This window comes from Nesoenas mayeri (assembly GCF_963082525.1).
Source record: "Nesoenas mayeri genome assembly, chromosome: 1".
Classification (NCBI taxonomy): domain Eukaryota; kingdom Metazoa; phylum Chordata; class Aves; order Columbiformes; family Columbidae; genus Nesoenas; species Nesoenas mayeri.
The window spans coordinates 68017697-68040876 of record NC_137541.1 but is presented as its reverse complement, the minus strand read 5'-3'; the positions used below and the strand labels follow the sequence as shown (position 1 = coordinate 68040876).

Sequence of the window (23180 nt, the reverse complement as noted above, 5' to 3'; positions counted from 1 at the left end):
ATGAATTTTCATCCTTCTTTTCTAGAACACAAAATTAGGTCACATTACTTGCATGATTCTTCTTGAGAAGTTGCTGGCAGAGGAAAAGAAAGTATTTGACAGTTCAGTAATAGATGTTTGCTGGGTCACTTACATGGTTTCTGTTCAGCATGCAGGACTTTATAAAAAACTAAGCTAAGAGATCATTAATTACACGGCAACTTTATAAACATCATGAAATAATTAATATTCCTTTTATTCTCTGTAAGAATTTTAAATAGTATCGTCTCTCTAGAACAGAGCTTTGCAATCTTCACATTTATCAAAAGAAATAAATTAAAAAAAAAAAACACACTGAAAATAGAAAATAATTTGATTTTTCGTTGGCTTCCAGGATCCTTGTTTTTCAAGTGCAGAATTTCAGTAATACATAGAAAGAGATTCCAGATTCAAAGCCAGCTCTGCCAGGATCCTCATGCTTCCTGCACAACAGAACTGTGGACTTCTGAAAGTTGCCTGGGACCTCCAACACCCTGAGCTGCTTCGCTGTGAGCCTGACTCTTCTAGGAACCCCAAGAAACTCCGTTTCAGACACAGGACTTTCCCTGTGGCCAATCTCTGCATTGCTTCCAGCACCTGTGTCCACAGCTGAGTTCAAAAAGTTTGACTGTCCTAGACAGGGGGGGAAAACAGTTTTGAACCTCCCCTGTCTCCCTGGTATTTCTGATTAGATTCCTTAGTCATAAAACATTAATAATCAATAAGCAGCAAAATATACCTGTACAGAATCTGGATTATTATAGTGTTCCTATTCAGTTGTTCAGATGACAGACTTGTGAATGTGCTCTCTTTAAATAAAGCAAAAAAGTTAACATATGGGGAAAAAAAAATTAAAAGTTCTAATCATTGTCACAAGTATATTATTTTGATTTTTTAAGCACTTCTCTGATTTACAAAATGCAGCAGCATAAATACTTGTTCCATTTTATAACAGCAAAGTGGTAAAATGAAGCAGTAATACATTTTATTTTGGTGGTGACTGTGATTCTGGAAATACAACTCTGACTAATTATATCCAAGTTATTCTAAGGAGACACCTGACATTGTTCATACTTTTTAAAATATCATTGAGCAAATTCAGGAAATGCTTTTAAAACTCAACAACCTGCAGTCCATTCAGAAGAGCCTATTCCTACCATAAGGTCTTATTCCTACTACTTAAGTATGAGAATCACTCATATTTCTGTAGATTATATACAGTACGTTACATTGAACGTCTTTCAGATGAAAGTGAGGAATTCAGCATTAATACCCTGCTGAATTGGAAAGCAAGAGGTAAAAATCAACTGCTAACACCAAGTACAGAAAGCATTTATCGTTTATTATGACAACATGATTCTTGAAATTGCAACAAATACCACTTCACGGTCATCATCCCTCAGAAAAGAGACATTCTATTCCAGAATCTGTATCATCTCATCCTTTGTCAACAGGATACATCTTACTGCTGCACAAAATTCAGTGCTTAGAGGTCAGAGTCAGTGTAGAAGATACTCTGAAGATCTGCGGAAGCATATTACTCAGCTGGTAAAACATTTCCTCAGAAATTGTCTGAAAAATAAAAAATATTGCATCAGTAAGCTTTGGCTTTTTGCTATAGTTTGGAAGAATTGTCTCTCAACTTTGTTTCTTCATATTAGAGAACAGTTGTTTTTCAGAAGACCATGAAGATCGTTTTCAAACTACGTGTTATAATGCTATTTAATTTAATCAAAAGGAAAATGATTTACATAAAAATACTGTTTGTATATTTATGTGACATATCTGTTTCCAGTAGATTTCTTGTTCCGGTAATCCATTATTTTTGCGTAGCATAAGCAGGGCAGTACTGTTTGTTATCCACAGGACTCCTGCTCTCTGAATTCTAGAATTAGATTCAACTTCACTATTTAGCTTATTCTTGGCTTCCTCCTTGCTCACCCATTTACTACTTTATCAAAAACCACGTTATTTCTTTCATAATATAACTCTGATTTTTATATTGCTTCCAGTACCGCTTTTTAGAACAAATAAAAAATAGTGCTGGCCACCTTTGGAAAACTTTCTGTTTCTGACAATCAGCTGTAACTCCAAATTAAATCATTTCAGAATCTTAATGACAATTCACTTCAAATATCTAGAGTCATTGATGACTTCGCATAAACATGACCGAACTCTGAACTTCCCAGTTTGAGATTTTAGCATCCTCAGAAAATACTACAGGATATTCAAAAATATAAACCCCTTTTATTCCCATTTTATAGGCAAGGGACCAAAACCACAGTGATTAATTTAAGCTCATATAAAAAGAGCAGGGCAGAGCCAAGAAATCAAACTAGATCTGCTGACATTTAATTTCTTGTTCCAGCAGCCTCCTACATTAGAAATGAACTTAGATTAACTTACCTGTGGTACCAAGAACTGTACAGTCCGAGAAATTCCTCCGTCCCATGAGGCCATTTCCATCATGAAACCTAAAAACCAGCATTCATACTATATGCATTACCTATGTAGTCTTCCCTGTCAATTACACCATTATCAAGCAGCAAGAGAGTTTTCACGTACAATTAGGACTGTACATCCCTGTACATTGTACATCCCTGCCTTAACTAGCGATGTCATTAATTACATTTAAATCAGACTTGGTCAATTTCCTGACTGAAATATGCTTTAGCTGGAAAATCTAATGAGGACTTATGGAGAAAAGTCAATATACTCCTGAAGAGCAGAATAACCAGTCCTACTGTACAGCAGAATTGAGAGGTTTCTCCAAATATACATGTGTGAGTTCTTTCAATGGCTTGCATTCACTGAGAAATAGCTCTTTCCTTTAGCTCTAATGGGATCCCATCCATGTGAAGGACTACAAGCCTGTTGCCAAAAGTGACAATCTGACAGAAACAGAAACTGTCTGGACTGACTTATATGGAAAAAGCTCAGTTCTCCTTTATTGCTCAAGTTACTTTCCAGCATTTTTAGGCTAGCTTCTCCTTACAAATGAACTACAATGTCCACAGAAACCCACTAGGGGCAAATAAATATACCCAGAAAAATACTTGTTTCATGCAAGTGGCTATGTGGATGATATTCCATTAGTGAATTAGTAAGGGTCACAATAGGAAGAGGTTCCTTGAGTAGGTGGTAGAAAGAACATTAATACTGCTAACATTTTTAACACTCTAAATCACTGGTTCAAGTATTTATAAGTGCAACGCAGAAGAATGCAGTAAATAACACCACTTGGAAAGACAGAAAAACAAGTTGAATCCTGAGGATTTTCCAGCAAAGAGATGAATTAGCATATAAATTAGCCTTGGAAAAATGTTGGAAGTCATCATTGTTTGAGGCAAACCAAATACAGAAGACACTGTAAATTATACTTTAGAGAACCACCAGCTCTTGCCCTCCTTCAGAGATTACTCAAAGCAGCAAGGGCTTTTTCTTCTACTGTCTAAGTGGTAAAGATCCATTTGAAACATTTTTAGTCTCCATTCTAAGTGTCTGAGACCATTTTTTGGTACGATAATTAATAATTTTAAAGAGACAATACAAGCATACATTTCAACAAATTATAAATTATTGGAAATCGCTTTTTTTTTTTTAAATATACAGCCTGAGTTAAGGCTGGATGTCACCAAATGCAACACAAAAAAAACCCCAGCTGAATCATTCGCTAACATACCTTTGACACACTTGAACACAAGCTCTGCCCTCTTCAAACACCATGGAATGGTCATTTCCTGAAAATTAATAAAAATTAATAAATGAAAAGCCTCAATGCCAAATGGATTTAACCAACACGAGTAGCAAGGAAGTTATTAAAAAGAACACAGTTTTGCCACAGAACTGCATTTTCCCAACAGCTATTCAAGCAGCATTACAGATCATGAAAAGCAACTTGGTTTTCCAGAGTATTCTAGGCAGGTAGTATTACCTTATAGGTGACCAAGAACACACTGCAACTGCTTATTGATAAGAGAGCTCAGTGTCAGAACAATCTATAAATTTTTAAGCTGAGATGTTGAATAAAAATATTGTTGCCAATCCTATTAATGTTATTGGAAATGGGTCTATTTAGTTCTCCTGCAGAGCTTCAGAAAAATGTATAATATCCAAGGGATAACTGTAAGATTTGTGCTTCAGCTCACCAAAGACAGGTACTTGATGACATCTGAAGAGCAGTAACTGATGATTCCCAGCTATTCTTTATGATTCTGGTTAAGGTTTATTGGCATACCCACCGCCTTCAGTAAAAACCTTCTCCCTAATACTGGAACAAACCCTTCTCCCCTAAAGATGCATTTATGTTAAGAGTTAAAACAAACAAAATCCATTTTCATCTGATGAAGGATTTTTAGATATAAACAGGTAGGAAATTCTCACGTAAAGGTAAATACCAAGGTGGGATATGAAAACCACACTGCTTTAAGATATCTTAAGACATGGCTACAAGTCCTAGCAAAAATAATTTAAATAACAGTTTAAGTGCTATAGTACATTACACATCCCTTGGCTGTACGCTACAAAGTGAATTATATCAAGATGAATATGCCCAGCCATAGACAGAATGACTCTCTCTGTAAACAGTCCTCAGAAAGGAAATAGTACCATTTTGTTCTGATGTACTCTTCACCCTAAAAATGAGCACTTTCCTGAATACAGGAATATAGACATGGAAACGAATTTATTATTCTATGTACCTTTTCAAATTTATGCTTTATGTAATTTTCTAACCAATAAAATCAGCCTTTATTTTGCAATGCCAAACACTGCGCAATCGTCCATTTTAAGAGCTTGATTTCAGGATTTAAAAAAAACGTTGAGAAGCAAGGTTATCTAAGAATGCCAACTGATAACACCAAAACAGTGTACTGAACAAAGCGGCATTAAACAGTTACTGAATGCCAAAGTTCTGACTTAAAAGGCAGTATCTCCTGCCATCCCCAAAGTATGTAATACATTTAAAACAGCATAAGCTAGAAATAACTTTTCAGAAAACTTTCTTTTGTGATGTAAATCACAGAATCAATAGATGCTGCTTTTGGAGCATAAAATACATTAATCAGACAGAACAATACTTTCTTTTTTTTTTTTCATTTCTAAGCTTTCTGGAAGAAATACTTTGTTATAATTTATCTGCCTAAACGTGCTTTCTGTCACAAGTAATGGAGCCGTTTATTGTTAGTTTTGATCACCATTTTTGCTTAGGTAAAAAACAAGTGTCTAAAAAGAAAGGTCCTGTTGCTCTGAAGGCAACTCAGGAGTACCTTGCATAATCAATAAAGGGAGCTAAGCCTTAAAAGGACTGATCAAAACAGCAGGATATGACACTGTTCCTTGGACTGTTTCAGAGGAACATAGATGTTAAATCTTGCGGGCAACTCAGGGAAATAACAGGTTGAATCCAGAATGCCACTGCGTGCAAGCCACAAGAACTGAAAATGACGCACTAGCGATTCAGTTCTAAACCATCTTTAAAAATGCAGGTTCTCATGATTTTGCCATGTTATCAGGATTTTTCTCTGTATGCAAACTAAGTAACAGTTACAGAAATGATGAAGGATTGACTAAGTACCAATTAAAAATGCAATGCTGGGGATAGGGGAAAAAAGTCAAATACCCCATCTTCTATAGTAAGGTTTGGTTAAGAGCATTTAAACAAGTGAGAAGCCACCTGGGACCTCTGGTTTTCTTCATTAGCAGAGACCATACCTCACTCCTTTTTAGGATGCAATGATTTGTTGTAAAATTCAGATATTTTTTCCGCTTATTCGGAAAAAAAAAAAAAAGGACAATTTCACTGATTAGACAGGTAAGCTGCAAACCTTGTTATTCAAACAAATTTGTGACAGGCTCGCTGCATGGGGCTGCTGATTTTATAAAGCTAAGGGCTTGTATCTTTGCAGAACAATGCCAGCCAAGCAATGAAAACACTAAATGTCCATAAATGTCTTGTGGGACAAAGATTTCAAACCAAATTTCAACGGTTAAATTTATTAAGTTAAGAATTAGCAAGATGTTTACACAAAGTGTATCTACGCAAACGCTAAATACTGTATGAGCAGCTATACATTTAAATGCAGGAAACTCAGATGAGAATTATTTGAGGTTAACACACCCATCAGTAATCTCTCTCTATAAATCATGTTCATAAGCATCTGTTACACAGCTTATACTCCATTTATACTTTTTTTTTCCAAACATTTTTGTCCTAACTTATTGTAATAGAAACAGCTGCCCGTGACCCTTGAAGAGTCACATTTTTCATGGTATTGCTGTGAGGACAGCAGCAACGGCTCCTATATCCTAACTATGAAGGAAGCGCACCAGCATTTTTAGCAATGCCATGCTATTAGAGCCATTTTGTTGCCTAGTTTATATATCAGTTTGTAGTAGATTCAGAACAGTGATAAGACAGTAACACCTTAGTTGTCCTGAACTTGAACTTGTCTGGTTTTGTTTCTTTCCTTCATTTAACTTAATGATCAGAACAGAGAAATCTTGTTTTGTTGTTCTTGTCATAAGAAAAACTAAGGAAAATAGAATTCTTAATTTTTTTCAAAAGAAAAAAAAAATAGCTTTATATTAAGGTCCAAGAATAATGAATGTAACAGCCTCATTGAGATCAATATCCTCCTTACTTCTGTGAACTTATAAACTCTTCCATCCATAAAAGAAAACCTTTGGGAAAAGCATAGAGAAAACTTATGACGAATGCCTGTCACAGTGAAGCATCCAAACATCTCTGCAGCTGTGCTCCTGGTTAACCACTTTACAAAAATGTTTTTATGTAGGTGGTAAATGCAGATTCAAAACTGGGGCTGCTGAAGGCACCAAGTTCAGGTTAACTTTCAGAAACCTGTTATTATTCACTTTTCCCTCAACAACAAGTTACATATGCGTTCATTCCAAACTAGGTCAGCCAGCTGCAAAGCACTGTAATAAGCAATGCAGCTAATGCAATTCACACAATGCAGTTTTGGTTAAACATACACTTATCATACAGGTCACTTTCTGCTTACTCTGCAAAGACTGAAAACTTAATATAAAAGGTAAACCATTTTACCAGGATCTTTTAAGAATCCAGCACTAGACAAGAAGATAATCCTTCAGTTTCACACATCCAAGCAACAACATACTCTCAAAGCACATTGAACATGTTAGTCTTGTGCTTTATTTGTTTTTTTAAATACAGATGTGCAAATGAAAGCTAAAGCTAACAAAGTTTAAAGATGTCCTGGTTTTGTTAAAAACAAGTTTCTCTTTTAGTGAATTTGCCTGTCAGCTAAAGCCTGCATATTAGCTGCACTTTTTTCTAAAAAGCCAGATACATGTTTTGGTAGACAAAGAGGTGGTATGCAAGGTCACTGATAAGGATGGATGAGAATGGATGTACATCTTGTGAGAGGAGCAACGAGAAACAGGTGACCAAAAAACTGACCAACTGAAGCATTCCATCCCATTCCCGTTATACTTCATTAAAAGTGGGAGATCACGAGGATCTCGTCCCTTTTCCTTACGGCCAACGTTAGGAGAGGACCTTGCTAGTCGTCCCTGCGAATTGATGCCTAGTGACAGACTGAATCCAGTTCTGGTTGGCTGCAGAGTCCAGTCCAGGACTTTGGGTGCCGGCCCTTCATTCTGCCAGAGCAGTTGCCGGGACTTTCAAGATTGGTTTTGTATATTTTGTATTATTTTCTCTATTTGTATTGGAAGCATTAGTAAAACATTTTTAATTTTTACAACTGTCTTCTCTCTGTCCTTCTTTCCCTCCCAATTGCCCATACTTAGTGGGAAGGGGGGCGAGGGAGGGGCTGAAGGGAGAAAGAAGGGGAGAGGGGGTTAACAAAACATCTGCCATGGTTTTATTGTCACCCTGCAATCAAAACCTCTACAAAAGAATATAGTGAGATGGCGACTTCATTAAGAAAAAATGTCAATAAACATATGAAATACAGTAACTGAGTCCCATGACTAACCCAGGCTGCTGTCCTGCAAGTTGATTACTTGCATTGGAGCCCCAGAGATGAAAAAAATCAGAAATAATATTATTCATTCCTAAAAGTCTACTTTTATGTATACAAGTATATCCTTTAGAAGCTTCATTATTGGACATTTTTAACTTTTGCATTGCTTGCACTTTCACAATAATAGACCCTGATCTTGCAAAAGGGGGACATGTCTACATGGTGTTACAATCAAATTCTGTTAAAAAAAGTCACTGTTAAAGGTAATCCACTGGTGAGCCTTTATCTTGCTACAAGTCAGGCACTTTCAAAGAAGGAAAGGCAGTACCAAAATATACATGTGAAAAAAAAATCAAAGGGTTATTTAATAAAAACCCACAACAGACTCTCATTATCCATGCAAGTGTGCATTATCTGACTAATCTGATGCCTTCTATGACGGCATGACTGGCTGGGTAGATGAGGGGAGAGCAGTGCATGTTGTCTACTTTAACTTGAGCAAGGCTTTTGACACTCTCTCACAACATCCACATAGGTAACCTCAAAAAGTGCGGGTTGGATGAGTGGGCAGTGAGGTGGATTGAGAACTGGCTGGATGGCAGAGCTCAGAGGGTTGTGATCTATAGTGCAGAGTCTGGTCGGAGGCCTGTAGCAAGAGGTGTTCCCCAGGGGCCAGAACTGGGTCCAGTCTTGCTCAATCTATCCATCAGTGATCTGGACAAGGAGACTGAGTGCACGCTCAGCAAGTTTGCTGACGATACCAAACTTGGGGGAAGGGCTGACACACCAGAAGGCTGTGCTGCCATTCAGCGAGACTTGGACAAGCTGGAGGACCGGGCAGAGAAGAACCTGATGAGGCTCTGCAGAGGCCAGTGTAGGGTCCTGCATGTAGGGAGGAATAATCCCAGGTACCAGTAAAGGCTGGGAGTTGACCTGCTGGAAAGCAGCACTGCAGAGAAGGACCTGGAAGCCCTGGTGGAGAACAGGTTGACCATTAGTCAACAATGTGCCCTTGTGGCCAAGAGGGCCAATGGCATCCTGGGATGCATTAGGAAAAGTGTGATCAGCAGGTCAACGGAGGTTGTCCTTCCCCTCTCCTCAGCTCTGGTAAGGCTGCATGTGAAGTACTGTGTCCAGTTCTGGGATCCCCAGTTCAAAAATAAGGAACTACTAGATAGAGTCCAGTGGAGGGTTACGAAGATGATCAGGGGTCTGAAGCATCTTCCTTACAAGGAACAGCTGAGAAAGACGAGTCTGTTCAGCTTGGAGAAGACTGAGAGGGGTTCTTCTTTATGCTTATAAATATCTTAAGGGTGGATGTCAAGAGGATGGGGCAAGATTCTCTACAGTGATGCCTAGTGACAAGATAAGGGGCAATGGGCACAAATCAAAACACTCTCTTTTCTTCTCTGCTAGTATCTTATGAGCCACATGTGGCGGAGGAAAGAGGTTGTCAATGGCATTAAATTACTATGCACTGCAAAAAGTTACAGTTGAGTAAGAGACAAGCTCTGCACATTAGTGCCCCATTAAAGAAGAGAATATAAAAGCTCAACACAATAAATAAGCACACTTGTATCTACAGAGAGCCTCAGCAGTATGCTGCTTCTTGCCTAGTTGGTATTTGAGGGACTTAAGAGAGAAAACAGGGAAAGAAATTAAGGACGCAAGTGACTAGGCAGTGAAGGAGACAGTTCAGAGCAGAGGTGAAATTTGCTTGCTGCGGCACAGGGCTGAGGTGGTGTTTAGGGATACAGAACTCCAAGCCAAGCTTTACTAGGTTTACTGCTCATAAAACTTAAACCTTAAAACTGACTTTCTAACTCGCAACTATTAAAACTGGTGATCTGGTAGCACTATTGCATCAGTGACTCTGAAGGTACAGTTTGTAAGCAAGAGCTGTTGCCAGAAGACTCCCAAGCAAGCAGTCCCATATTTTCTTTAATACTTGTGCAACTGTTCAATGAGCTGGATCAAGTAAGTGAAGTGTCCAAAACACAGTGTGGGAATTAAAAAAAAAAAAAAAAAGTGATTCTGCTGGTTGAAAAGTTTTTAACTGGTTTGGTTCCTTAATGTGGGTCACCATATAGATATGAGTGCCAGAACAATGATGTGGGAAGAGCACGTGACTAGGATAAACTGTCCCATTTGGCTTAAACCAGCATGAAACACATGCGTTGCAAAAAATCCCTTTTGTTGCATCCTAGATGATAAAAAGAAAACAAACCTTTACATTTACTTACTTCTGACATATCGTGCACCAACAGTAGAGGAATACTAATAGTAGTAATGTCATGTGTGCAGCAAACTTTGAGAATGTTTCTGAGTCCCATGATTGCAGGATCCCGAGCAGTTATGTTACCAGACCTTACATTATCGTCCACGCAGAGGTGGAAAGCGACATGAATTTCAGAAAGATTTGAATGGCGTGTGATGTAGAATTCTCCTACAGAAAAACATAAATGAAGAAGGCAAGGTATCATGATAGTGATGTGTACTGAAATACAACTGTTAGACAATGCAACGATAGGGTCAGCTAAAGACAAAAGGCAAATACAAATATACAAAAGAGATCAGAACAGATACACAAGGAGATAAAAAAAGAAGTTAGAAATGAACTGATGTAAAATCTCTTGGAATATCATCATAGACACCTGGTGTAGTAAGACATAACAGTGCCATTACAGGCGGATATGATCTATATATAGCACAAAACAGAAAAACAAACGCAGAGGAGCTGTAATACTCAAAATATATAATGTAAGCACTGAATTGCAGACAGATGTGGGAGGCGGAAATACCAAAAATGGATGGGTTAAACTAAAGGATGCAAAAAGTCTGTGGAAAAAGATAGGGGATTACCTATCAACTGAAATATGTACCAGAAGACAAAAGTATCAATGATCATTAGAATTTAAAATATTTCATAGTAATGTGAAGATTAGCTATGGAGTTGTTTTCAAAAACTACTAAGACACCTTGATGGGGATATTTTTAGACTTGGTAACTATTTATCAAAGGTAGAGAAAGAGTAAGGGAAGGTGAAATGCAGGTCTTTCCATCTTACCTTCGTGCTGCAGATCAACAGTCTATACTAGAGTTGACAGAAAAGCAGGTATGCAATACCCCACACTGTTTCAGTCAACAGATGAAGGTCTTTCTACAAACTTATTTTCACGAGTCATTTAAGTTAAGATACTACCTTTGTACTGGGACACCTGAAGAACAGGTATGTACACCTTTCTGATGACAGCTAAGGAAGCAGCAATTCCCAGCAATGACCATCTAAGATTAATAATAAACAAGCCACTGCAGCAAGATTCACCCCAATTATCTCTTAAGGACCCAAGTTGATTTATAATTCACTTATACTAGCAAGATCTAAGACAATCGTGAAAGCAATTTTTAAAAGCCTTCTTATTCAACCATGAGTTGTATGGATTTAAACTCCTTCCTCCTCCAAGTGTGTATTCACTTTCAAATTCCACAGAAGCTTTCCTTACTGAAATTCACAACATATACAGAAGATACTTCATCTTTGTGAGGAATGGATTTATACATTCTCAAAGTTAAAAAATACATTCTAAAATGCTTTACTGTATCATGACAGTGACATATTAATTATTTTCAAAAATAAAATTAGTATTTGAGTTTCACCTTTTCCCAAGATGCTCAGAGATCTTTTTTTCACTCTGAAATTCTGAAGAGAAATTTTAGTCGTAGAGAAGTGATTTGCCCCATGTCACATGATGCAGTGGCAAAGCTGGGAATAGAAACCAGATGTCCTGACACCCAGTTCTCTGCCTTAGCCACAAGAACATCCTTCTCCTCTGATTGAGGTCAACTTGGGTTTAGTTTATAATTTATGTTCTGACCTTAGAGCTAAAAATGTGCATCTATAGAACACATTTTGCTTTAAAAAGAGGGGGAAAATGCAAGAGAACTCACCCGGCAAAATATTTGACTGGTTTCGTTCAACATTCTTTAATTTATCTTCTATTCCACTACTTTTGTTTTCTGCATGTAAATACATAGCACAAATATTAAACATATCATCTATTAATTACAGTTTGGCATGAAAGTTTGATGTATTGAGATAATATCTGGCTTGAATTTTTACTATAAAGTTACGATAAAGTCCCCCAAAAGAGGCAGGAATGGCAGGAAATAGACACTGAATTAAATCCTATGTCAACTCATTAGCTTTTGTATTTAATAATCCTACAATACATCTACATTTGGAAAAAACACAATTTTCTCAAAGGTAATACTAAACTTTCCAAATTGCCCCCAGAACTACATAGTACCTTGCTATTTCTTTTTAAATACTGCAATTATTTAAAACAAATTAGTTCCTAGTACTGCAAGAAAAATTTTAAAGATATTTACATAAATCAGTGGTATACAAACAGCTTTCAGTATTTTTCTCAGGACTACAGCAACACGCAGGCTCCTAAGAAAACTTGTTTCTCTGTGTACTCTTATGAATCTATTCATGTTACTTATGTATTTAAACCACATAAGTAGCTCTCTGCAAGAAAAACGGAGTTTCATGATGTACTGCCTTAACATCATGTGATCAAAAAATTTCACAGCCATTTGTAAAAATAAATGCAAAATAAACCATCCACGAGGTTTTGGTCAGCACTGAAAAATACACACATTTAGTCAATTTATTATTCAGTTTTTAGTGTTCACTTATAAAAAAGGGAAAAAAGTCATAACTCCTCTTCTGCAATTTTTAAAGCTCTACATTTAAGGAGAAATAAAAAAGTCAAGTCAGATGAAGTCTGTGTTGCTAGAGGCAGTTTAAACTGCAGAGGAAGGCACAATGGCCCTATACACTTCCGATGCTGTTAAAGTGTGATCAGAACCTAGAGTTATACCTTTTTATTTTTTTTTAATTTTTTTTTGTAAGGTATGGCTGTTTTAGCAGCAAAGACATCACGTGAACATGCTGTCTGTGAAGACAGAATTTCATGCAGACTTCTTGGAGTTCACAGATAAACTCAAACATTCAATTTTATAGATCAGGTAACTGAAGAAGAGTGAAATCAACAACAAACACTCAGCTGACCACTATTCTATTTCAAGTTAAGTAATTTTGGTTGTCACTGACCATGATGTCTTTTCGACTTACTACTACGCTGTGTTCTGGCCTTAAGTACAACCTTCTGGACAATTTCAAGCTGTTCTTGAATTCCAGGAAAATGGAAATCTGTGCATTCTTGGCAAACAGTTGCAAAATCTAGGAAAAAAATAAGATTAAAATACACGTCATACGGCAGTGCTTAGTAACCTTACATAATCCTGCTCTGCTGTTCAAGCAAGGCCAGTTACAAATGCAATTCTCCCAAAACCAGACAAAGCCCTGCTGTACTCCACTATAAATTCTAAAAAAAAAAAAAAAAACTGTGGCAGAGAGAAAACATTTTTTTGAAAGAAACTAATTACTTGGAAAAAACCACAAACACACAACCAAACTTGAGTGCTGTTGCTCAAACAGAATCACCCAGACCAAAAAAACCCCCCAAAATAGCAGCAATAATATATGTGCATTAAAAATGATCTTGTTACTAACAGTCCTTCAATCTGTGATACTTTATTAAAACATACATAACATACTTTCAACTGCAACAACAGCATTCCAGTTTGTTTTGAAAAATGAAAGCTATAATGAAATTCATAAACAGTGTATCTGGAAAGCTGGAATTATAGTTCTTTCCTTTTAGTTCTCACAGATCTGAAAGCTAAAGAAAGTGTCATCAGCTGAAAAGAGCTGCAAGTTCCTTTTCCTGATAAGGAGGCATTATGGCAGATTCAGAAATATTATACTAATAATTAGGATCATAATGTACTGCCTCTGTGCCTGGTATACTAAGCTCCTTATCCTAACATCCAGCCATCTCTCAAAGGTAGTCAATGGGAGCCAAAACAAGCTATTAGAAGGAGCTGGACTACACTACATTCACTTCTGCAACATTTTTTCAAGAATGATGGTGCAGACAGCTGCAGAATGTGCCCGCAGCTAAGTTCACCAAAGTCCCTTCAGAACTCAAAGAAATAAAAATTTATTGAGGATTATATTTTACAGATTATAACATAGTTGCTTATTTCCCACTCTACTGTTGCTGCAAGATCTAATGGTTGACTAGAAGATGCAATTTTATGTTTAACACTACTACTTCAATGTTCATCTTATCACCTAATATTTACTATAAAAAGAAATGTTTGTTATTAATGTAAATATTAAGTAAGTAGTTTAAAAAAAAGTAACTGAAAATGAGTACAAATATGAAATAATATTGTCAGAATTAAGCAACTTGGAAACCATAAACAGCACAAATGCAACTGCAATTTTTACCAGTACACTCCTTGCTACAAGCCTGATTTCACGCTGCCTTCAGAGAATATCAACAAAGTCCCTTTTTTTCATAGCCTACTAGAATAATGATGAATAACAGTAGCTCCAGTCAAAAAGATATTTTAAGTGTAAATACTTTGGTCTTAAACTTCAAGATGAAGGTGGGAAAGCCAATAATGTGTTTCAGAGAAAGCCTTGGTGACCAAAATTGGAACAGGAACAAATACATTTCATTGGTTAACCTCGACAGAAAACACCTTCGTCATAGTATCCAGTTACTCAAAAGACACACCATAAAAATGGCTACTAATCAAGCTCTACAGGAAGAGGCAAATACTATTCCTATTGTTCATTTTTAACGGAATTCATAGTGCTGCAGATGTCTAAAGTACATGGCATTTTTATGCACTTACTTATCAATTAAAAATCTTAGCATGTTTCATTTTCACCTTTACAAATAAGCTTCATTATGCTAAGCTGACACTGAAGAGACAGAAGCCCCTACTGATATTCAGCTTGCCTAAGGCAGGGGAATCAACACTGAAGTGTTCACTCCAAAAAGTTCCTTCCTCAAACACAAAACCTAGGAAAGATATGAGAGAGATAACAGCATATCAGAGTACAACTTTATCCCTCATCCTTACTCATATATCCTTTTTTGCATTTGTTGCCATTTTGCAACACCATTTCTAAAACATGAGGGTCTCCAGTAAATTTTCATGTTACAGGAAATATTTTTTGTGAGAGAAGACAGCAAGTTATTAAGTGACACTAGTTTTCACTCTGTTAGAAGACTCACCTCTTTTGATGCCGCTGTATGAACTGATCCGGTTATCTACCAATAAAACCAGGCCACAGAGAGAAGTTGAATAGAGAGACATTGCAGTTTGAAGTCTGTGAAGTTTTACTCCACTTCGATGATTACGCTTATGTTTACAGAAATCCAGCATATCAGCTCTCAATAATCTCAAATTATGCATGGTCTTCAACTGAGCTCCTGTAAGGCATATAAATCATTTTAATACATAAAGTAAAGTAAGAAACTCAGGATTGTTATTAAAATGCAAGGCATCAAAGTGCTCCCCTAAGTTTTGTGAAAAAGATCTATAAGGGAAATATAACCAATAATACTCAAATACTCTATTCATTTTAATGTACAGATCAACAATTTACAAAGTAAGAGTAAAAACATAACATTTTCACATACTGTTTCAAAGTAAGGCTTACCTGTACCTGAAATAAGCCTTCTTCCCTATTATAAGGCTATGGATGAAATATTAATGCAGTCAAAACAGATAGTGTAAGAAGACTCTATTGCATAAACAAAAAGTAAAAAACGTAAGCATCTATTTTTCTGTTAATCTATTGTGGGGATTGAATTTCACATTTTCTTATAAAACATAAGTTAAAATATTACTTTTAACCGCGATGTGTTTTGATATTAATGTGCTTTTCTACATCAGTCACCTTGCTAGGGTTGATAAAAATTTGCTTCTAGAATGTTTTCCGTTAAGTGTATCTCAAGAAGATACTGTTTGATACAGTTTATACTGTACTGTACTTCTCTTACATAAGTAAAGAACAAATACAAAACAATTACAAAGTGCATATATTATATACATTGACAGTTAAATACTGTAAATAATACATGGCTTAGATACATTATTTACTAGCATCTGTTACTTGGTGTTGGATTACTTACCCAAGTGAATAGTAAAACTTTCTTCTAACAGCCTTTGCTCTTCATAAATTCTTCCATTTCCTTCTGCAGATTCTCTTAGTTGACTGGGCTGAACCTTAATTTCATCACTAAAATAATAAGAAATGCACTAAAAAGTTTATCTTTTTTTTTTTTTTCAAGACCAACAATATTTTGTGAAAGCTATCCAAAATTTTCGCAGCTAGTCTGCAAAAATCAAGAAACTAAACCTATTTGAATGAACTCCACTCATCTGAGGTTTTACCATTCTAGCATGCAATACTCCAGATGCACACCAGGAGGAAGAGTAGATTCCACTGTTTGATTTACATTACCCAGTTCATTTGTAAAGCTTTCCAAGACTGAGAAATAAAAAAACATGACAATACGTAGTTATGACATAATAAGAGCATAGAAAAGTTTTAGCTAGTAGCTTCATAAATAAGGTTTTGGCTATTATAAATAGGCTGAGAAGAATTCTAGTTTTTCCTTTTCCTCCTTTTTCCCCACACAAAATGGTAGATTAAAAAAAGCCAAATCAAATGTTCCACAGTGTTCAGGAAATATTTCAGATAGCAGTTTTAGGCTATGTTTTTTTTCTTTTTTTTTTTTGTTTGTTTGTTTGTTTTCCTAAATTCAACTGTCTGGTAGCAAGTAATATAATAAGTACTGTTTCTGCAACATGAAAGAACATGAACATCTCGTCAATTTGTTTCTGCAGTAAACATTTGTTTTCAAAGTGGCTAATCCCAAAAGGTATTTCATAAACTTTTAAGCAATTCCACTAACTGCAAATGCCTAGTGATGAGGTAGAACTGAGATATGTGATATACCATTAACAAATATATACATACTTGTTAGCACCTAGATGCTTAAAGATATATATATACACACCCACACATATATCTTTTACAGGTATATGTGTATGTAACACACACATTTTCATCTCTCTTTTTAAGCTTCTAGTTGCCCCAATCTAGACCTCTTGTGCATTATTTTTAAATACATTAGTGATCTGTAGTTTTCAAGACTCAACACTTTCAGCTAGTGTGAGTGTAATGATTCAAGTACTATCACTTCACATCTGTTATAAGCACCCAAGATTATGAAGCCAAAACATCCTCACTCTCAGAGGTCCTTTGCTCTGGACTTCTGGCAGTCCATTTCTTCTAGCTTTCAGCTCTAAGTGACTTCACCTTGGTCTTATTTTACAGCAGAAGGCCAGAACACGGAAAGAGGTTCACAGTGAGTATGACTAGTCTTTGTAATCTCACTGTCTTTAAAGCCTCATAGAAATAATCAACAAGGCTGACACGAAAATTCTGTGGGAAAATATTTTAGGATTGAGCTTAGAGCTTGAGCAGACTGTCACTACTGCAGTCATGTTTTACCTGATCACTAGGTTAGAAAGAGACCAACCTGCTTCTGAGCTACGCAGTCCTAAGACATTCTGGGACTAACCTGAGAATTGCAAGAGATTTCCAAAAACATAAATTCACACCCAACATAATCCTGAGGAATGTAGTGAGAAATCTAAACATATAGCATCATCTTCTAATGTATTTCCCCTCCTCTCTCACCCCTCATATTCCATACACTCAGTTTCCTTATACCAAAAAGAAACACTTTAAAGAAAGTGATGAAGTACTAATATTTCACGCACTAGGGTCCATGCCTGTCTCCTCTTATTGCTGGCATCCACTTTGTTCAAAGGTGTTGTGTTTCCCATAAATTCCTTACTGCATCCATCTAAATCTACTCAGACATGCTCTTCTACTATGATGAGGGATGAGAAAGCATTGGGGTTTACTCCTTCTATTTTCCTATTAGTAGCAAAGCTGGTGGTTACTAATGATATAGAATAAGGATCTCCCCAAGTTATAAATTCTGATTTCCCTGCTATTTACTCAATCAGAAAGCTTTCCATTCAACTCTCACAAGTGTTCACACTAAAAAATAAATTTCTTTTTTTAGCTGTCAAGTGATGTATACATAAAACAAACAAACAAAGAGGCTTATAATTCAAAATTTGTGATGCTGTTATCACTTATTAAGCTACTATCATTCTGCAGAACATCCTTAAATGGTAACAGAAAGCCTTGTGAAATAGTGCTAAAGAGAGACATCATAAATAAAGGTAAAATAGGAGAAATCCCATTCAGCTCAAGTTGTAGTTTGGTGCATCAGAACACATTCTGGTACAGAAAGGTTACAACATTACACAATGAAGAAACTCCTAAAAATACAAGTATTTAATTACGGTGGTTTACTTGCCTTTGATTTTCTTTGATGATCCTAATTAAATGTCTAATCTGAAATAAAGATTATATAAAAGCAAGTTCTTTGAACTATTACAGATGGAAGTAAGCACCACAGAGAAATTAAATACCTGATTGAGCTGTTGTTGGGATTCTTCAGGTCCTGATGAAGCTTTATCACCCATTCCTGGTATTCCTGCTTCTGGATAGCAGTAGACTGTTTTAATTCATTGGTCCATTTGTTCTCTAAATCCTAACAGGACAACAGCGATGATGTGGGTTTTATTTTTAAAGACAATTATTAGCATGATATATTCCAGTTCACTGAATTTAGTTTACCTGCTGAGATTCAAAATGCTGAGCTGCTAATGAATTTACATCTTGGTCTGTTAGTGATTTCCCTAGCTCCTGCATCACCTTATCCATTTCAGCTCCTTGTCTGAAAGAGAAGCACATGTAGATTTAATAACAAGCAACACACTCAAAAAAACTGACAGAAGGACACCCATTGTTGCTAATACAGTTACTGATACGATGATTGGTTGTATCATTCAGCTGGTTGTTGCTTATCACAAGCAGAGATATAACTGAATACACCGCTGAAAGATATGTCATGTAGTACATTGTCTGTATGCTCATTTTGGAATTGCAATTCATACATTTGAAGACTGTCCTCACAGGTATTCAAAAGAAGGTATGACAGCATCTCCAGATACTCTAATATAGCACTTTCCTTATCATTAGAAGAGTTTTTGAAATGCACCTAGTTAGTCCCTTGCTTTCTTCCTGCCCCAAACGCAGATGACACAGACAGGTAAACACCAAGACATAGGCTAAATACACCTATCTTTAATAGCCAGATGAGCTTCCTGCTCAAACTACATTGAACAAGGCGACTTGGAGTTGAAGGGCTGCCCTGCTATCATTAGTTCATCCAATACCTCATCCCTCCTTACTCTTCTCAATTTGTGGCTTCATTTAGTGTTCCACATTCAGCCCTTTCTTCAGCATGGAATCAATTTACCCTAGCACAGATTTAGCAATGAATATCCACAAAACAAATTTGATTTCAGGTTCAGGTAATCCAAATCAGCTCCTGTGTAAACAGAACAACACCTACGCTCATTTGGGATAGTCTTGGCTGCCACTGACATATGGGGTTTCTTGATTGAGACAAATAGATGTGATAAATTCCTCTGGAGTCTATATCACAGTAGAGTTCCACAACACTACTGCTCTTAGGATCAAGTGCTCTTTCTTCTAAATGCATACTAAAGAAGAGTCAACAAGCAGCAAAAAGTTTTGCTAACACATTATTGGCAAAATTTATCCCCAAATGAGAGATACACAAGATTGAGTCTGGAAGAAATTATATAAACAGGTATGCATTGGGTAATGTGAGCTTAAACAAACACAACTGAAGAGGAATATTAGCACTTAGAATGGTAAAACATACTTACATACATATATTCTGGCATCTCACAAGTATCCCTAGCATTTAGTCTCTATTATTTTTGTACCTATACTTCTGTGCATTCACTTTACTCACAGTAAGTTTGGGATTGGAAGGGACCTCAAAAGATCATCTAGTTCAATCCACCTGCTGGAGCAGGAACGCCTAGGTGAGGTCGCACAGGAACATGTCCAGGCGGGTTTTGAATGTCTTCAGAGAAGGAGACTCCACAACCTCCCTGGGCAGCCTGTTCCAGTGCTCTGGCACCCTCACTGAGAAGAAGTTTCTTCTCAAATTTAAGTGGAACCTCTTGTGTTCCAGCTTGATCCCATTACCCCTTGTCCTATCATTGTTTGCCACCGAGAAGAGCCTGGCTCCGTCCTCGTGGCACTCACCCTTTATATATTTATAAACATTAATAAGGTCACCCCTCAGTCTCCTCTTCTCCAAACTAAAGAGACCCAACTCCCTCAGCCTTTCTTCATAAGGGAGGTGCTCCACACCCTTAATCATCTTGGTTGCCCTACGCTGGACCCTCTCCAGCAGTTCCCTGTCCTTCTTGAACTGAGGCACTCAACCTATTTAGTCTCAAAAAACAAAACTCTGCATTGTATATGCCTCCCTCTTGTGGACAAAGCAGCCACCTGCAGCTATTCAAGCGTATTTGGAAACTTGGGAGCCCACACAGACTTACTTAAATTTCAAAAATTTGCTTTTAAAGTTGGTTCAAGTCTTTTGCTCATCTTTTCATTCCATGGAACTTCCTATTTTTCATTTAAATTACATAATAACAAAGGTAAAATATGGTATATACATATGCTTTATTTTCTATTTCCTAGGCACTTGACATTGCTGTATCACTTACATAGCAGGTAGAACAACGGAAATCAAATCTTATATTACTTTGATGGCTTTAGTTTTTATGCTTTTCAGTGACTGAGGAGAATATAAGATAGCTGACCCTCACAATATAGGCTAAGTATTACATGACTTTAAAGAGGAAACATAAAACTAAAATAGGGTTACAAGGCAAATACAAGTTGACACGTCCTATAAGTTGTATATACTCAGTGGCATGCACCTCTATTTAACAAGAAGAAAGAAAGTAAAAAAAAAAAAGTATACCTTTCCCGTAGTTTTTTCAGTTCCACATCTCTTTCACTTATTAATTCTGAGATACTAACAAAGTAATTGTGCTCCAGGTTTAACAGCATCTCAGAAGCTGGAGAATGTATCAGATCATGATAAACATCGGCAAAATCTTCATCCCAGCTGGTTTCTTCAGGTTTTGCATATTCTAATGTTGTCTAAAAATCATAAGAGATTTTTAAAGAATATGGTACCTTTTAGAACATATAAGGATCCCTCACAATGATGGGGCAAAACCAATTGGGCATGCATAATGTAAGAACAGATAAATGAATTTCAATGTAATTCTGCACCTTTGCAGATGTGATTCCGTCTGTACATCCACACATGCTCTCACAAAGCTAGTCTTGAATATTAACTTTTCAGCCTTAATCTTACCTCTTTATAAGCTTTAGCCCAAGTATCTGCCAGCTGGTTTATGTCTACTTTTCCTGACTTCACTGCTTCCAGAGCCAGTTCAGCTTCTCTATCATAATCTTTTATAGTTTCTTCTTCTATGAACTTATTAAGGGATTGCTTCAGGTCTGTTACAATGAAAATGGTCCATCAACAAAACATGTCAGTGGGAGTATCAGTAATCATCTGGGAAACATACAAATAAATTTTTTTCTGAAAACTTCTTACCTAGGCACCTTACTTGCTAGTACTGACAGCAATTTTCTTTAACATTTTGCTGTTTTAAAAAACCCTTTTAAAGACTTCTAGCAAATACCCCTCTTTTAATTTCTTAAAGCAGGTTGTAAGACACTTATGGACATATGACACTAATTTAAGAAATCTATTCTTACCATTTTCTATAAAGCATGGCAGATTGTGCAGAAGCATTAGACGTCCATGTAAATGACTAATATTCTCTTGCACAGGGAATTTGAGAGGCACAGTAAGGACTAAATGTTGATTTCCAGCATTGAATTTGTATACATAGTCTCTCTCCCTAGTGCAGATCTTTCCTTTATTAGGCTTCATCTTTTGGTTTCCTGTATTAGACATGAAAATAACGTGTTACATTCTTGTAAAATCATAACTACAAAATGTAAACTAAAAACATTGCTTTACTAATAATTAACAGCCTCTGGCGAGAAAACTTAAACTCCCAAATTTTTCATAGATACTCATCTCAATTTTGACTTCTAAATACACAGGTTGGAACTGAAGCATAAATACCAGTTTCCAAAACACTGAATACTTCCGAATTGCAACTGCGTGTATCATTATATACATTCAGGTAATTATTCTTGCAAATTACAGTATAAGCCTCATGACATAAAGACAGAATCAGGGCAGAAGGAATCCTCATAAATAGCAAACTTTAACTAAGACACTGTGACTGCTGACACACATCTCAAAATCTAAAATCCTCCACAGTGCATTGAGATTTTATTTCCTCCTTTCTGCAGGTGGTAGACTTGGAGGCAGAGGAAATTTGGAATAGTTTTTAGAAAAAGTTTATTTTGTCACTCTGCAACCTGCTTTACAATAGATCGTAATTATTTTTAAATAATACCATTAAAAATAAGCCAAACGAAAATACAGGATGGGAGCACATACCTGTATCAGTAATTTTTCCCTCCACTAGAGCTCCTCCCCTTATTTACATTCCTCTTTTTTGAACATCACCTGCAAAGCTGGACACATTACTCCAGCTGAAATCTCCCCAGTGCTAAAAACCACGGTCCAAGGAGAAGAAAAGCAGAAAATGAAAGAAAAAAAGTAGATTTTTCATAGCAAAATTCATGGGACCAGTTCACAGGGGTGGGGGGCTTTGGGAATTAGCCTGCATTTTGGAAACTGATTAAATAAATCAGCTACACATCGCTTCATGAGAGCAATAAAATGCCTTGGACCTCATTGCGGCTGAGCAGCTGCCCCGCCCCAGCAGAGAGGCCCAAACCCCCTTTCCAAAACCTGGGCTGTGGCCCTCAGTTCTACCACAAGCTCTGGGTCTCCAGACCAGCGGGCCCATGCCCAGGGAGACAAAACCACCTCCCGATACTGAGGAAGCAGAAGCAAAGCTGGTGGCGGGAGGGAAGGGCCCGCGGGAGTCCGGCCCCAGTGGCCCTCCCGAGAAGGCTCCAAATCCCCAGGGCAAACGCAGCTCGGATGGGGCAGCGCTCACAGGGACTGGAGCCCCTTCCCAGCCGCGAAGGGCAGGAGCGGTGTCCTCCTTCCTCTTCGCTCACCTGGTTGCCGGGCGGGCAGGTGAGGGGGCGGCGGGTACGGCCGCTGCGGGAGGCGGCGACAGCGGCTGGTTCCCGCCTCCCCGTTAGAACCT

The 23180-nt window shown here is 37.1% G+C and overlaps 1 protein-coding gene across 3 annotated transcripts; it reads right to left on the bottom strand.

Annotated features, from left to right (window-relative positions):
• Positions 1–1339: 1339 nt before the first annotated feature.
• FERRY3 (FERRY endosomal RAB5 effector complex subunit 3) lies at positions 1340–23176 on the bottom strand. 3 transcript variants are annotated; one of them, XM_080344551.1, is made up of 14 exons: positions 23089–23176; positions 21697–21885; positions 21287–21432; positions 20885–21066; positions 18646–18745; positions 18438–18559; positions 16052–16158; positions 15149–15346; positions 13105–13233; positions 11934–12002; positions 10229–10431; positions 3701–3758; positions 2425–2492; positions 1340–1590 (listed from the first exon to the last, which is right to left on the bottom strand). In XM_080344551.1, exons 2-14 carry the CDS (start codon positions 21872–21874, stop codon positions 1498–1500), a joined length of 1653 nt encoding a protein of 550 aa, XP_080200677.1. In that variant the 5' UTR covers positions 21875–21885; positions 23089–23176; the 3' UTR covers positions 1340–1497. The 3 variants fall into 3 exon arrangements, with proteins under 3 accessions (XP_080200677.1, XP_080200678.1, XP_080200679.1); XM_080344552.1 differs by having other exon boundaries at positions 13126–13233; XM_080344553.1 differs by lacking the exons at positions 21287–21432; positions 23089–23176 and having other exon boundaries at positions 21697–21767.
• Between the last annotated feature and the right edge of the window lie 4 nt (positions 23177–23180).

What these genes read in the sequence shown, in the direction of transcription:
- FERRY3 (XM_080344551.1), bottom strand. Translation starts at nt 21,874, where the DNA reads ATGAAGCCTAATAAAGGAAAGATCTGCACTAGGGAGAGAGACTATGTA. An exon ending in GGGCTAAAGCTTATAAAGAG is followed by an intron (nt 21,067 to 21,286) that starts GTAAGATTAAGG and finishes TATGATTTTTAG; the next exon opens with ACAACATTAGAATATGCAAA. An exon ending in TGGTGCACGATATGTCAGAA is followed by an intron (nt 3,759 to 10,228) that starts GTAAGTAAATGT and finishes ATTAATTTTCAG; the next exon opens with GAAATGACCATTCCATGGTG.